This window comes from Malus domestica, chromosome 04 (assembly GCF_042453785.1).
Source record: "Malus domestica chromosome 04, GDT2T_hap1".
NCBI lineage: Eukaryota > Viridiplantae > Streptophyta > Magnoliopsida > Rosales > Rosaceae > Malus > Malus domestica.
The window spans coordinates 2,999,991-3,015,070 of NC_091664.1; the positions used below are offsets into that span (position 1 = coordinate 2,999,991).

The 15,080-nt window shown below is 38.1% G+C and overlaps 2 protein-coding genes across 10 annotated transcripts; both read left to right on the plus strand.

Moving 5' to 3' along the window:
• The first annotated feature begins 360 nt into the window (after positions 1 to 360).
• LOC114824596 (protein WHAT'S THIS FACTOR 1, chloroplastic-like) lies at positions 361 to 6,173 on the plus strand. Of its 6 annotated transcripts, none has more exons than XM_070819878.1 (5): positions 401 to 1,280; positions 2,459 to 4,486; positions 5,036 to 5,238; positions 5,381 to 5,462; positions 5,552 to 6,173. In XM_070819878.1, exon 2 carries the CDS (start codon positions 2,750 to 2,752, stop codon positions 4,199 to 4,201), a length of 1,452 nt encoding a protein of 483 aa, XP_070675979.1. In that variant the 5' UTR covers positions 401 to 1,280; positions 2,459 to 2,749; the 3' UTR covers positions 4,202 to 4,486; positions 5,036 to 5,238; positions 5,381 to 5,462; positions 5,552 to 6,173. The 6 variants fall into 6 exon arrangements, with proteins under 6 accessions (XP_070675980.1, XP_070675979.1, XP_070675977.1 ...); XM_070819876.1 differs by having other exon boundaries at positions 2,459 to 4,344; positions 5,349 to 5,462; XM_070819877.1 differs by having other exon boundaries at positions 2,459 to 4,344.
• Positions 6,174 to 8,645: 2,472 nt separating this feature from the next.
• On the plus strand, positions 8,646 to 14,439 carry LOC103400702 (uncharacterized WD repeat-containing protein C2A9.03-like). Of its 4 annotated transcripts, none has more exons than XM_029100860.2 (10): positions 8,646 to 9,257; positions 9,833 to 9,962; positions 10,062 to 10,229; positions 10,335 to 10,421; positions 10,703 to 10,837; positions 11,058 to 11,168; positions 12,321 to 12,412; positions 12,496 to 12,601; positions 13,288 to 13,374; positions 13,777 to 14,439. In XM_029100860.2, the coding sequence occupies exons 2-10, from the start codon at positions 9,840 to 9,842 to the stop codon at positions 14,188 to 14,190; spliced, it is 1,323 nt and encodes a 440-aa protein (XP_028956693.1). In that variant the 5' UTR covers positions 8,646 to 9,257; positions 9,833 to 9,839; the 3' UTR covers positions 14,191 to 14,439. The 4 variants fall into 4 exon arrangements, with proteins under 4 accessions (XP_028956693.1, XP_028956692.1, XP_028956691.1 ...); XM_029100859.2 differs by having other exon boundaries at positions 8,664 to 9,253; XM_029100858.2 differs by having other exon boundaries at positions 8,667 to 9,257; positions 10,053 to 10,229.
• Positions 14,440 to 15,080: the final 641 nt, after the last annotated feature.

A 15,080-nucleotide genomic window follows, 5' to 3' on the forward strand; every position in this document is an offset into this window, starting at 1 on the left:
TGGATATAACGTCTTGTTGATTGTTGTTTGGCGCTACTCGTTTCTCTTGAGATTTCAAGTTCCATTTGCCAAAAAAAAAAACATAATTTCTAATATATGTCACAGCTTAGGTCGTGTCACCCGTTACCTAAGGAGTCAGGTTTGAGTTTGAATTTCGTCACTCATTAGCTTAATGAGTTGACGTGATGTGATACATCTAAATGACGGGTTAACACAAACACGACAAATACAACTTGTTTATCATGTCTAACTTTAGGGTGAAACCGATTTAATTGGGCATACGGTAGAAAACCTAATGGTAAAAGTCAATTAACATTTTACTTTGACACATAAACATGGTTAATACGAGGAGCGAGGAGCGTGCAAATGGGAAAATATAACATATGTCATCTCCCTGCTCTTTTCTATCTTTGTAACCAAACACAACCTCACCCTTACCAAACATAAATCTTCTTCGCCGCTTCCTCTTCCTTCCGCTCGAACAAATCATAACCGGCCACCGCGGCCTCGTCGGCTCTGCCATTATCCTGCAAGCTCCATATTCTAGGATTCAACAACCTCGCACCCGCGAAGGTCTCGACCTCACAGGCAAAGCCGGCGTCGAGTCCTTGTTCACCACCAAGCGAGAAGCCCCAACTCGTCATCCTCACCGCCGCAGAAGACGGTGGCATTCACTGCTGGGTGGAGTCGACGATTGGAGTAGTGATTGTGTGTGGGGTCGACGGAGAAAGCTTAGTGCAACTAATAAACTCGTGTTTTTTTTCTGTCTGGAATTCCGACTTGTTGAATTTTATCATTTTGGTTTACATCTGCCATGGGAAGAAGATTATTATTTTGGTTTAGGTGGTCTGTCATGGTAGATCGGCCATGGAAAGAAAGGAACAAGAAAAGATGAATGCTTGGTTATTTGGGGCTGTTTGGTTGCTAAGATAGCAGGGGTGTGGGAGAGAATTTCAAATGACAGATGTTGTATTCCTGTTGGACCACATAGCTTAGTGAGTAAGTGTGTACTACCCGGACAACGTATCATCCGTGCAAATGCGCCTCAACTGAACTTTATCTCCTTCCTCTCTCTCACATACAGTACACACCCACGCACGCACAGAGAAAAAAGGAGAGACAGCGGAGCCGCGCAGAGAGAGAAAGAGAGACGGCGGAGAGAGAGAAAGAGAGAGTAGCGTTTCCTTTCATCTCTTACTTATCTCCAGTCTCTGCAAATCATAACAGCAAGTGGATTGCAATTCCTTCATTTCCATCCCTCCCGACCCTCTGTTTTCCAGGCAAGCGTTTGTTCCTTCCTCTTTCTCCCATTTTCTTTTTACCAGTGTTTGGTTATTAATATTATTGTTATTATTTCAATTTTTTTATTGTTCCATTTGAAAACACTGATATATTTTCTTTGTGGGTTATCTTATTCCTCGTTTGGCATCTAGGATTGGATTGGAATGGATAAACCACTTTCTACCATTGTTGTGTACCAGAAATTTTGTTTCTTTTGATTTCTTATGTACGAAGAACCCTTTTGGTTAAGGCTAAATCTGTGCTTTTCACTCAATTTTGCATAAGTTCTTAATCAATCCTAATCTCTGAACAAATGATTATTTGTTCTTATCTCATGTTTTTATTTTTTGTATGATAGTTCTTTCTTTTTGGTTGAATTCTTTTTAATGTTCTTGTGAGTTGTGATGCGATCGCTCCCTCTGGCGCCTCTTCCCTGTTGATGTGTATATATGTATGTCGTGTCATTTGGTGATAAAAGAAAAGGGGCGACCCCAACTCAACAAGGCTCCTCGCTTTGCTAGGGTCGGGGGGACGTCTATTGTACACAACCTTACCCTTGCTTGCAAAGAGCCTGTTTCCACGACTTGGGCCCGTGACCTTTCGGTCACAAAGGAGCAACCTTTTCGTTGCGCCAAGGCTTGCTCTCTGTCATTTGGTGTTATGGTATCATAATTTCTTTGGTTTTTATTTGGGAGGGTTTTTGTTGTTGAACCATCTTTTATTTGTCCGTGATTGTATAACTGGAGCATGAGAATTTGATGACTAGGTCATGGCTGGGTGTTTTGCTTAAGACCCAGCGGAAAGTTCAATTTTTCTGCAGAGAAACCTAGTGTTTGTTTCATACACAATGGAAAATGTTGTGGATTCGGATAGTTAGGTAGGATTCCGTTATGGAGAAGAATTTTGTCTTCTGGTGTTAGGTTGAGTCAACGTGAAATACAAAATTGGCAAATTGATACTGCTAAGTTTGCTAGTCATAGATGTACAATGTCTTCTCCTTCTGAATATGGGACATGCGGGTTCCTTTTTCCGCTTATAGATATCAGTTTCCTAAGAACACTGCTTTGCACTTTGGTTGAAATTGTGTTTGCTTGTATGTGTGGCTAAACTTAGGGCTGATGCATGTATTTTGAACCTTTTACATGATTATGTGACTTAAATTTGTTTTTGTTTATAGGTACGACCATATGTTCCAGTGAAGATGATAAAAATAGTGGAAACAAGGTCTAGCATTGTGCTGGTACACTATTATCTCTGGTAGATAAAGTGGGTAGTATCATCGCACTTACTTGGATAGTTGTGCTTCTTTGTGACAGTTTCGCTTCATCTTGCTCATAAGAAACCACTAAGGCTGGAAGCGTTTAATGTGACCCTCGTGCGGATAGTGAGCCAGATGGTATTGTTATACACTTCATAATGTCACCACACATGTGTATTGTGTAGGGTGTAAAGATTGTGAGTGTAAAATATGGAGTTGTCTTTGCCCTTCTCATTGCAAAGGGATTTTCCCGTCACTTCTCTCAGATCCAGCTTCCTCCCTTGGAATCCTCCTTGCTTATTAGGTACAGTCAAGAGGAATTATAAAAACAATAGGATCTCAGAAAATATCCCTTTTTCAGTTTCTTGCTCATCTGTCAAAACTGTCCGCAGTCCTTCACTAGACAAGCATGTTGTGAAGCAAAACAAGATACGTTTTGTCCAAAAGCTACAAACACTGCTTCTTTCCAAACCGAAGTGCTATATTCCAATTCATATTCTCAATAAGTGTCGAGCCTACCTTTCCCTATCAAAGCCACGATCCATTCTCTCAATGATTCATCGATACCCTACTATTTTTGAACTCTTCTCAATCCCAACAGCTCCCTTGCCATCCAATGCAACTAAATCATTATCACAACTCTGTGTCCGTCTAACCCCAGCTGCGGCAGCCCTTGCTGCTGAGGAATTAAGTCTCAAATCAGCCATCTCTGACTCCTTGGCCACCAAACTCCAGAAACTTCTTATGCTCTCTTCTCATCATCGACTACTTCTGTCAAAGTTGGTTCACCTAGCTCCAGATCTTGGTCTTCCCCCTAATTTTCGCTCTCATCTATGCAATGACTATCCAAATAAATTCAAGACTGTTGACACCTCCTATGGCCGTGCACTTGAGCTTGTCTCCTGGGACCAAGACTTGGCAAAGCCTTTACCATGTCCAGAAGTTCAGTCACGTGAGTTAATAGTAGACAGACCTTTGAAATTCAAGCAGTTGACGCTCCGAAAGGGTCTAAATTTGAAGAGGCGTCACCAAGATTTTTTGCTCAAATTCAAAGAAATTCCGGATGTGTGCCCGTACAATACCCCCATCTCAGACTTGCCTAAAGAGTCAATTGAGGCAGAGAAGAGAGCTTGTTTGGTGGTGAGAGAAGTGCTAGGGATGACGGTTGAAAAGAGAACTTTGATAGACCACTTGACTCATTTTAGGAATGATTTTGTGCTGTCCAACAAGTTGAGAGGGATGATCATACGGCACCCGGAGTTATTCTATGTGAGCTTGAAAGGGCAGAGAGATTCAGTGTTTTTAGTGGAGGGTTTTGATGACAAGGGTGCACTGTTGGAGAAGAAAGAGGCTTTGGTGATAAAGGAAAAGTTGATGCGGTTGGTTAGAGAAAGCAAGAGACTAAGAAGAGAGAGGAAGAAAGCTAGGATTAACAACACTGAGATTGGTGGCTCTAGTGATGACTTTGAGTCCGATGGTGATGATGATGATGACGACTATGATGACGGTTTTCAGAGTTTGTTTGAGCCTGAAGATTTTTATGTGGATGATGATGTTGATAAGAAGGGTGAGATAATTGACTACAGGGAGAAAGGGCAGTTTTGGACTGTTGATGCTCATTTTGTTCATGATGGCGGGAAGCAACAAATGGAACCTTGGTAGAAAAGAATGTCAAGTGTTCAGATCTTACCAGAAAATAATCAAAGTGCGAGGATAGTATTATGGCAGTTATATGAATGACTGTAAAGATGAAGTCTCACAGTCTGTATCTATATATATGAAGCAAATGGCCCTTCACCTAAAGGGTAATTTTTCTGAAATACCTTACATTATCCTGAGGTGAAAAGTTTACTTAATTCAAAACCTCCCTTCACTTTCCTGTTAATAAAATTGGCTTATGGAAGAAGCAGATTGTAGGCAACCTACATAATTGAATCTTAATACAAGGTATCTAAATATGTGCTGAATTTGTTTTTCATATTCTCTTATTTTATTCGAGGAATTATAACTGTTTTGTTTAAAAGTTTTCCTAGATGAGTAATCAGTAATCATTTTACTTGGTCTTCTCTAGTAGTTTGGAAACTAAATGTGTAACCTTAATCTTTTCAATGTATTAGATTATCATCTTTGATAAAATGGAGCGTGTTCTATGGATCATTCTAAATTTGGCTGTATCCTAGTTTATGCTCCGAAAATGATGAATTGGCTTTCGATGACTACATAGTACAAGCCCTACTATGTGGACAGATACGGGTCAAACATTTTTCTAATTCTGTTACCACAGTAACCAGGATTTGGTTCTATGCAGAGGCTTTTCTTCCTGACCTACTGGTGGATTTGGGAAAAGTCAAGTCTAAAACTTACAAGTGCATAATTTCACCACAAATTTTCTCAGAGATGGCCTGCTTGCTTATGAAGAGTTGTTGTTTACGTCTTTGCAAAAGTGTTGGACTCCTTTGTTGCCCTTACCTTATTAAATGTTTCTTTCCCTTGCAGGCCATGAAGTGGCACAGATAATTGATCAAGCTCTTCATGGAGGCAACATATGCATAAAGATAGCTGATTCGTGAATGTCCAGTGCAGCAACTCAGTTCTCAACCTCTGCATCAATGGCCCCATTACCTTTGTGCTGTTCTTGTATGTATGTCAACTCAAAAAGTGGTTTCACTTGGAATTTCCTTTCGCGAGCGTGAGCATAGGTATGAATCATGGAATTACCTTTCACTGTTTACATTGATTCTAGTCACTTTGATATATTTCGACTATGCTGTTACTCCTAATGTTTGATTAACATCTGTGAATGAAATAGTTGATACACTATTTCATTTCTACGAAAAACAGGAAATTGTTGTTGGCCAACACTAGAACTCATCATTGCTGCCAAAACTAGAACTCGTCAGGCATATATATACTCTATTTTTCTGTAAGCTCTCATAAACATCTATGGAAAACTCATGGGAAAGGGAAAAGGTGCTGTTCCGCACGCTGACAGAACTTATATCCTTTACTCAGGTACAGTGAGGCACTGTATCTACTGAAGCAACTGCCAAACTGATTCACTTGCGATGGTAATATTGGACATTAATACTAGACCAATGGTGGGTGCTGCCATGCTGGTTCAAGAGCGGCACTTACAAGGAGTCCTGCACTTAGGCGCGCGTCAAGGGAGACCTTTAAATTCTAAGATTGGTACGAGGAGCAGATTTCATGAAGAATATGAGGAATGTGGGGTGGAGCAGCTAGTCCCGCACCCGCAGCACTATGCTGGGGAAGGAGGATGGCAGGGTGTTCATACCGAGAGTGGCTTTCGGTTGACTATTTTTGGGCTTCTTCCATGTGATATTATATTTTCTTATATACCAAACAGTCTTCATCCCGTCTCGCTACTGTTCAGAAGTCCGCAGTTAGTGAAACGGGATGAAGACATTCAAACTGAGTGTCCTCTAACCAGTTTGAATGTGTTTAGGCTGCGTGACTGTTGATCAAACTTTTGGCATCAACAATTTTTTATCTACACTTTGCAAAACACGTTCCTTTTCGTTAGGAACCCTCGGTTTGAAGGTGTACTCAACTCATTGTATATATATTGTACACACATTATTTCGAGTATATCGGAGACTATAGTTTCTGCAAACCTGCCGCGTTTTAAATTTTTTGTTCATACAACTTTTTGAATGGAAATTATTTCAAAGATAACGAAGACTATAGTTTCTGTAAACCCTTGTTACGTGGAAATTTTGATTAAATGAGCATTACCATTCTCTAATTGAATGGTCGTGCTTTTGCTTTTCATAAACTTTGTAGATTAAACAATAGAGTCGCCATCCTAATCCACAATTATTCAATTTCTTCGGTTGAATCAAACATTATGTTGGACTGGAGTTTTGAACCCGAGATGTATAAGTAGCAACTTAACACTTTATTCACTAGGATATTGGACCACATGCAACCAGATATTAAATATAATATGTCACTGATGTGGCAATTGAATTTATATAGATGTTAAATCTTCTTCTTTTTCAATGGATGTGTTAAAATTTATTTAGTAATATATTAGGCCCCATTCTAGTTACCTTAACTATTAAAAAATAATTAAAATTGATTTTAATTTTCATCCTATTGGTTGTCAACGAGACTTATGCATTAAAAACATAAATTAAAAGCATTTCACTCTATATTTCTTTGTTGTAAAAAAAGACAGCTAAAAAATAAGGATTCAAATGATTCAGTTGCCACGTCAATTATGACATGTCTTTTAGTAAAAAATAACGTATTTAACATCTCCTTTTAAATATGGTCTTTGAATAAAAATATTCTTATTTCTTTGTAGGCACATATTAAGCCCACGTAGAGTAGTTTTATGATTGCACGGCGTCCCTCAAATGGTAGGGCCTTTGTTACTCACCTTTTATATATGGGGAACAGGGGGAGGAAAGAAAATATAAGTTCGCTTATTACACCCGAATCAGCATATTCAAGATTTTCTTAACCAAAAACTAGCTTATGGATCTGATATCGATATCGGAAGATCAGGCCCATCACTTCTTCTTGACTTTAATGACTTGCCTACAGGAGGATCACTGATGGTCGGAGAAAGAGATATCAAGTTCACTAGAGTAGGATAGAGGAGCTGTGTATATATATTCCAATCAGGATGATAGCTAAACTCGGGAAATGGGAGAGAGATCAAAACGCACGGGAGAGGAGGGCTTAACAACCCATCGTTAAAATTCCATGGATCCAACTATATTTGCACTCGACCATTATCGTACCTGACATTACCATTACATAACGAAAGGGGTTCATTTCTATAATTTGTTCTTTTTTAAGTGTTTTTCATTAGCACCAAGAACTGTCAAAGATAAAGGAGAAAGCCCTTGTCCCGAACATCACGTTGTGCGGGCCACCCGGCCGGATAGGACACGTTGAGTGAGATCAAGAGACGGTGGGTAGGGCCGAAATACAAACCAAGTGAGCCTAGATCCAAGTCTTTGTGTGTGAGTTGTAGATCCATTTATTATCCGATTGAATTTCCTACTCTTTATCTTTCCATGACATTGGTAAGAAACTGATAAAACTAAGACACGTGTTTATCTTTGAATAATGTGGTTTAAACTTGTTTTGACGAGAATCGAACCTAAGATCTCTTATTTACAAGTGAAGATGAATACCACATAGACTATCGTACTAAGTGTCCCGTCTGGAAATTGTTTTTAAATATTGAAAACGCATTTTGAGAAAATATTTCTAGTTTCAAAGCATTTAGTGTTTCATGCAAGAAGCACCAGTTATGTGTCTCTTGTAGGACGCACTCCGAGTGCCTTTCTAGGATTAACTTACATATTTACTAAGAATTGACTTCAAACATATACTCTCCAAAGGCAATTCCAGTCATTTAAAAGCATTTTCCAAACAAGCTCCAAGAGGTTTACTGAAACCATTCGCATTAGGTTTCTTTATTTTAATCACCTAAATCAGAATGAGTACAAAAAAAGAAGTTGATAATTTATTTATTCAAACAAAAAAAAAAGTATATAATATGGGGAAATTCCAATTAAGATAATATTTATTATTATAGATACATTTTGTGATCTATCAACTTATCAAGGTTCATTTATGGACACAACAAACAGACACCAACCCGGGGTTGGCTGACTGGCTGAATTGGGCCAGCCAGTTGGCCCTTTGGTATTTTTTTGTCCATTGAGGCCTATGAGCTATTTGGCCTAACTCTTGGTTGGAGACGATTTTCAGGTTTTTTTTCGGCCCTCTGGACCATTCGGTTGGAGATGGTGTAACTTATCTCATCCAACCCACCAAACGAGACCTAAATGAATCCATAACCCTAAATCATAACTATCACCATGAATCGAAGCCGCTCCGCCATTGAGCGCACCGCATCTTCCCATAAACAACCTCTAAAACAAAGAGAGAATATGCTGAAAACTCAATCTCTCATGATCCGACTATGCCTATTAACAGAAAAGAATTGCGTAACAACAACAAGAAGTCGTCATCAAATAGAGTGACTAACAAAAAATGGACAAGTCACACTGAAGTCCTTCAAACGTACGATACACAAATAAAAGAACACAAACAAATGCATTACAAAAAGTAAAGAAGAGAAGAATCGAGTGGCAGCACGTTGAAGTATGGAGTGGGCAACTCTTTTCATGGTCGAGTCCCCATCTCTCCTTTGATCTTCGCACCCTCTCAAACCTCCCTTATGATTTCACTTCACCTTTCACAAAGAACCATGCTTGCCAAATGAGCGAGGAGAGCAGCGTGCAAATGGGGTTTCTTGCCGACAAATGAACACGTGACATTTATATCTTCACTGTCCATCCATCCATCGGTCGCCCCCACCGAAAATATCAAATTATTATTTTTCCATCGTTATCTCTCGCCCCCCGCCCCCTCTCTCTTCTCCTCTCCCTCCCTCCTCACATCTGTTTCTCTCTCCTCTCTCATTCACACACTCAATTGGATACAGTTTTGAAGCAATCGACACAATTGACACACGCACGCAGAGAGAGAAGAGAGAAAGAGGGGTTGAAGGAGTAACGTTTTCTTTCCCCTTTTGTGTAGTTTTCTTTCCAGGGTTTGCAATTCAAATCATGCCAACAACTGGGTAGCTGTTGCCTGATTTATTGATTGATTGAAATCCTTTCATTTTCTTTGCAAAAAAGAAAAGCCCAAATCTCAGTTTTTCAGGCAGGTGTTTTTTCTTTCCTCCCTTCTGCTAATCTCTCTCAGTTTTAATTTTTTTTTTCCCCCAATTTTTCACCTAGGGTTTCTGGGTTTGAATTATTATTGTTCAATTTTAGTTTTTTGTTGTTGTTGTTGCCTTTATTGTTTTGAATAGTTTGATTTGAAAACGCTCAGACATGGTTTTCAAAGTCATGTCCTTTCTGGTTGGGGTGTTTGTGTTTGTTTGTATGTGATGAAAGTATATGCAAATTTTATTAATATTTTGTTAGAACTAGTAGTTGGGTTTCCCATAAATTTGTTTTCTTTGGTGGTATGTAGTTTTTAAAGATCTTTATAGATGTCAGAGGAACTGTAGACTTTCAATAACATGTATAGATTCTTCTATCTGTTATGTTGACATATCTATATGTTCTTGTTTGTTCATTTCATGGGAATTGGGTTTTTCTTTTCGGTTTTTTTTTATATCGGTACATATGTTTATGTGGGAAATGAATTATGATCAATCATGTCTGGGTGTGTCTTGTGATTATAAAGTGTGCTGGAATTGTATTGAAGATGTTGAAATTGTGAACTTGAATGCAGATAAAGCATGTCTTACCATCAGGGCTATCAATTCGATTATATGGTGGATGAAGGGGACATGTCTGATTTTGTAGAGGATGTGGAGGAAGAAAATCAAGGTGGAGATATGGGTCTTGATGAATATGACATGGTTTGTTTCCATCAACTCTTGGCTCCCATTGTTCAATCCTTTGTTTTTTCCCGTTGTACTAAATGGACTTGAAATTCCTTTGTTCTTGAGTTTGAGCAGCTAACCAAAGTGTCAGATACGTCATCTGCACAAGCGAGAAAGGGAAAGGACATTCAAGGTATTCCATGGGAAAGGTTGAACATAACAAGGGAAAAATACAGATTGACGAGGCTAGAACAGTACAGGAATTATGAGAACATCCCTTTATCTGGGGAAGCTGTGGACAAGGTTTTCTTCTTGTTCTTGAGCATTTTCTTCATTTCATTTCCCCAATTAGCAAGTCACTATTGAAGTTAGCAGACGTCACTAATAATATGTGTTAACTTTGACCAGGAGTGCAAACAAATGCAGAAAGGTGGAAGCTACTATGACTTCTTCCATAATACAAGACTGGTTAAACCTACAATCCTTCATTTCCAGGTTTGTGGACTTGCAATGCCATAACTGTTTATTATTTTTACATTTTTTGATGGTATACATCACCGCTCTCTCTCTCTCTCATGGGTTTTGTGTGTATGAACTTATTGCGTTAGATAATTTTGCTTTAGTTAAATGATACTTTTTTTATTCTAACAAGATAAAGTTATCCACTCCTTTTAGCTGCTTTCGCAAGCTAATGTTCATAAAACTCTTGCACGATAATGTTCATGAAGTTTACCTTTATATCCTACTTGACATTCTTTATTGATTTTTACATGCAGCTGAGAAATTTGGTTTGGGCCACTTCAAAGCATGATGTCTACCTCATGTCCAACTTTTCAGTCATGCATTGGTCTTCTCTATCTGGGAATTTGTCTGAGGTTCTCAATTTTGCAGGACATGTTGCCCCAACAGAGGTAGTACAACCTCCTGTACATAATGTGTATGATCTAGTTTCTGTGAAAGAAAATAAAGTAATCAAATGGAATGTTTTTCATTTTTTTCAGCTTTTGTTGGTTTATGCTCTCTCCCTCCCCCTCCCAATTATGTTACATACGTTGAAGTGTTCCTTATAATTGCTATTTGTCCTCTACTTATGTCCATAGTTTAAGTTTGCCAAGTTCTATGGTCTTGCAGAAACATGCAGGAAGTTTATTGGAGGGTTTTATGCAGACTCAGATAAGCACACTGGCAGTCAAGGACAATTTTCTTGTTGCTGGTGGCTTTCAAGGAGAGCTTACTTGTAAAGTGAGTTTCTAATGTTTACATCTCAATAGCGTGTTGACGGTGCATGTCTGTTTGATGAGAGTTAAGTTTTTCCACATTAGACGTATTGTTTGGTAAATCTGACAATTAGACTTGTCTGGGATCTTGCCATTCTGATGATTTTGCTTTGCCATTGACTTGTCAAGAAAAGAGCTAATGCCATTAGCTGGCTGGAAATTTGGTTACTGTATTTGATCTTGGAAAATTACTTTTTTTTTTTGGGGTAGAGATATGACCTCACTACCAGAGTTTTAACTCCAGTTTAGTTTGTCCTTTACCAATGAGAACTACTGGCAATAGCGGCTTTCAGGGAGTCAGACATGAATAGCTTGGTTTTTGTATTATGAGCTATGTGTGGTGCTCATAATTCTGTCTTGAAATTAATACTTTCTACCTAGGAAAACAAAAATGAATTTTGTAATAATATTATTAACTTTGTGAAGGGGTGGTTAATATTTATTTTTTACACTTTGTGTGTGAGTACCATTTTGTACGCAAGATTGTTGCATGTAGAAGCTGAGATTCTATTATGGACAGGGAATTGTCTAAATATCTTGTAAATATTTGTCTGAATTTAAGTGAAATGAAATGTAAGAACCGACTAATATTGGATGTCAGTGCCAGTGTGCCATTAAGTGTTTGTTGAGGTATGTGAAAACTTTTTGGAATAGTCTTGAGGTTGAGGGTAATGGAAGCTGTTCTTGGATAGGCAAGTTAAGAGACACCTTCCGGACTTGAATCTGGAACAAATGCTGGTTAGGAATTAGATTAGGAAAGTGCATAAGTAATCCGGTGTACTAGGATCTGCACTGAGCTCAGTTTTTGGATAAGGAAAGTGGTTTTGTTGCTCTTTTGTTGTACTACTAGTAAGAATGGTTTGACCTGGTCCTTTCTTTGTGCATTCATATCTTTGGTTTCCGCAATGGTTTGTTAATGAAATGATTAAGTTCAACTGATGTGGTAGCTACTGATGGCATTTTAGGTGCTTATTTCTTGTTGGATGTAATTTGTTTCTTGTAATTCTATATTTTTCATTATCAGATGCAAACTAGCGCTTTAGTCTGTTAAAGGATTATTTTTCTGGTTAATGTTCAGTTAAAGTATTAAATCATATCTTTCTGTCTTTATCTGTAGTCTCTTGATAAACAAGGAGTAAGTTTCTGTACCCGGACCACACATGATGACAATGCCATCACAAATGCTGTTGAAATATACGATAGATTGGGGTATTTTAGCTAGTTCTGAAGATCTGTTCGTCTGAATTTTTTCTTTTAATAAAACACAACTTGATATAGAAACGCTTTTTCAGGGGTGGAATGCATTTCATGGCATCCAATAATGACTGCGGCATAAGAGAATATGACATGGAGAAGTTTCAGCTTTTGAATCACTTTCGTTTCCCTTGGCCAGTGAATGTGAGTGATCCTAAGAACTTAATTCATATTGATGGTTTCGGTCGGATAAACTTACCCGCCTTTTTCTATTTCTATACTAAGAATCTACATATTTGTCTTTACACTTTCACTTTCTGTGATTTTCATTGACTCCAACCTCCCTAGATATTAATATTAGAAGGCTAAGTTGTGCATTGAAGAGTATTATTTTTTATTTATGTGGAAATTGTTGAGATGTCAACTAGGAAGTCAAGCTTTCAAATCAGTTTTATTTTGTTCAATTGGTTGTGCTGAGGACAAGGACAATTTTTAAAATAAAAGGAAATTGGTGACTGGTGTAGGTCACAGACTAATTTCATATTTTGGTTTAGCTTGATGGACATTTCGTTCTTTTATAGAAATTGAAGCGATTTTCCTTTTCAGCTAATGACATAGGAACAATTTTCCTCTCCAACTAAGGTCGATACCACTTGCCAAAATTTTTCTTCATTGACCCTCTCCATAAAAGCACAAAATGTTGATTGAGCCAATCCTAGTATTGAAAATATTTTGCAGACTTGAAACAAATTACCTCTTTGAAATAGAAGAGTGCAATATACTTAAATGCTTGTAAACTGGAAGTGATCCGCAATTGCTTAATGTGTTGGTTTCTGTGGTTAATCCTCCCATAACTCTTTTTCTTAACGTGGAGCTGACCTTATTTGCAGCATACATCAATAAGCCCAGATCGTAGGCTTGTTGCCGTTGTTGGTGATCATGTAGATGCATTGCTCATGGATTCGCAGAATGGGAAGGTACCAAGATCTTTTTCCTGATCATGATACTTTTGTCTGCAACTTATTTTGTTGCGTTTCTTTCCATAGAAATATTCTTGCTAATAAGATGAGGTAAACTGTGAAAATTGAGCGCGAGACTTCGAGGAAATGGTTAATGGTGGAAAAATACCAATACAAGTGTTATCTTTAATACGATAACAGATTTTTGCTTACACAGTTGTTTTTATAATTGTTCAGCATAGAGATATCTACTTTTTGTTTATCTTTTAATATACCGTAACTTTGTGTTAGCAGAGCAGTTGTGCTTCTAAATTCCAAATTTACACCTAAAAGCATTTTCCAGGTTTTATTTTCAAAGTTGAGAACCGTTTACTAACCATATACAACTTTGTTTTTTTTTTTTTTTTTTTGTCATTCCAGACTATTGCTAAGGTCGTTGGTCATCTGGATTACTCTTTTGCGTCAGCATGGCATCCTGATGGTCGCATATTTGCCACCGGAAACCAGGACAAGACTTCCCGAGTCTGGGACATAAGAAATCTGTCATTGCCAGTTGCTGTTCTGAAGAATAACTTGGGTGCTGCTAGGTCAATTCGCTTTTCATCTGATGGTCAGTTCATGGTGGTTGCCGAACCTGCGGATTTTGTGCATATATACAGCACAAAGGCAGATTACAAAGTGCGGCAAGAGATTGATTTCTTTGGGGAGATATCCGGTGTATCAATGAGTCCTGATGACGAGTCTCTGTATATAGGAATCTGGGACCGAACATACGCCAGCTTGCTACAGTATAACAGGAGGCATACGTACGGATATCTGGATTCCTATTTTTGATCCTTTTGGCAAAGGGCTGTCCATCAGTGTTGGCAATGTGATTTTCTCAGAAGTTAAAAAGCAGAAAGAGTGCAGTTTTACTTTTTTTGAACTCTTTGTAACTTTTTTTTTGTGTGTAGGTTAGTTTGATAAACCAAGTTTAAAGTTGGAATAAGCCAATGATTGATTAGAATTTAGAGTTTGTACAGTGATGTGAAACCCTTGTTTGTTAAACCATTTCCTATAAACCCATTTTTTGCTTTTTCCTAATCTTTTATTTTCGGCTAAATAGCCAAAATGGTCCCTGAGATTTGCATAACTCATCACTTTGGTTTCTGACATTTCAAATCGATAAAAGTGGTTCTTGAGATTGTCTATCATCCATCATTTTGGTTCTTACGTTAAAAATTCCATAAAGTGTTTAGGAGCTTTTGGTCGGAAGTTTGGGTAATTTTCAAAACTTCGTAACTTAATCGTTTCTTAACCAAGTTCAACTCATAATATATCAAAATGAATATAGGAAAGTGTAGAATAAGAATATACCTATTTGGAAGCCCAATGGCTGTCGGAGATAGCCGGAAAATAGCTTCAAAGTTGACTGGTCCGAAGGAAAACTCAAAAACTCACCGGAAACTGTGTAGACTTTAAACATTCATAACTTCTTTAATACTCAACAAAATCAAGTGATTCAAAACGAAAATCATACTTCTCGACGATACGAAGAGAATGGTATCTTTTTCGACGGCTAACCAAGTGGCTGTCTTAGTCTCAAGTTAGACACTTTGGAGCCGTTTTGCTGGCCAAACCACGACGATTTAGCCATCTACAAAGGTACCATTATCTTCATCTCATCGAGAATATTTTCATATTTGAATCACTTGATTTCGTTGAGTATTGAAGAAGTTATGAAC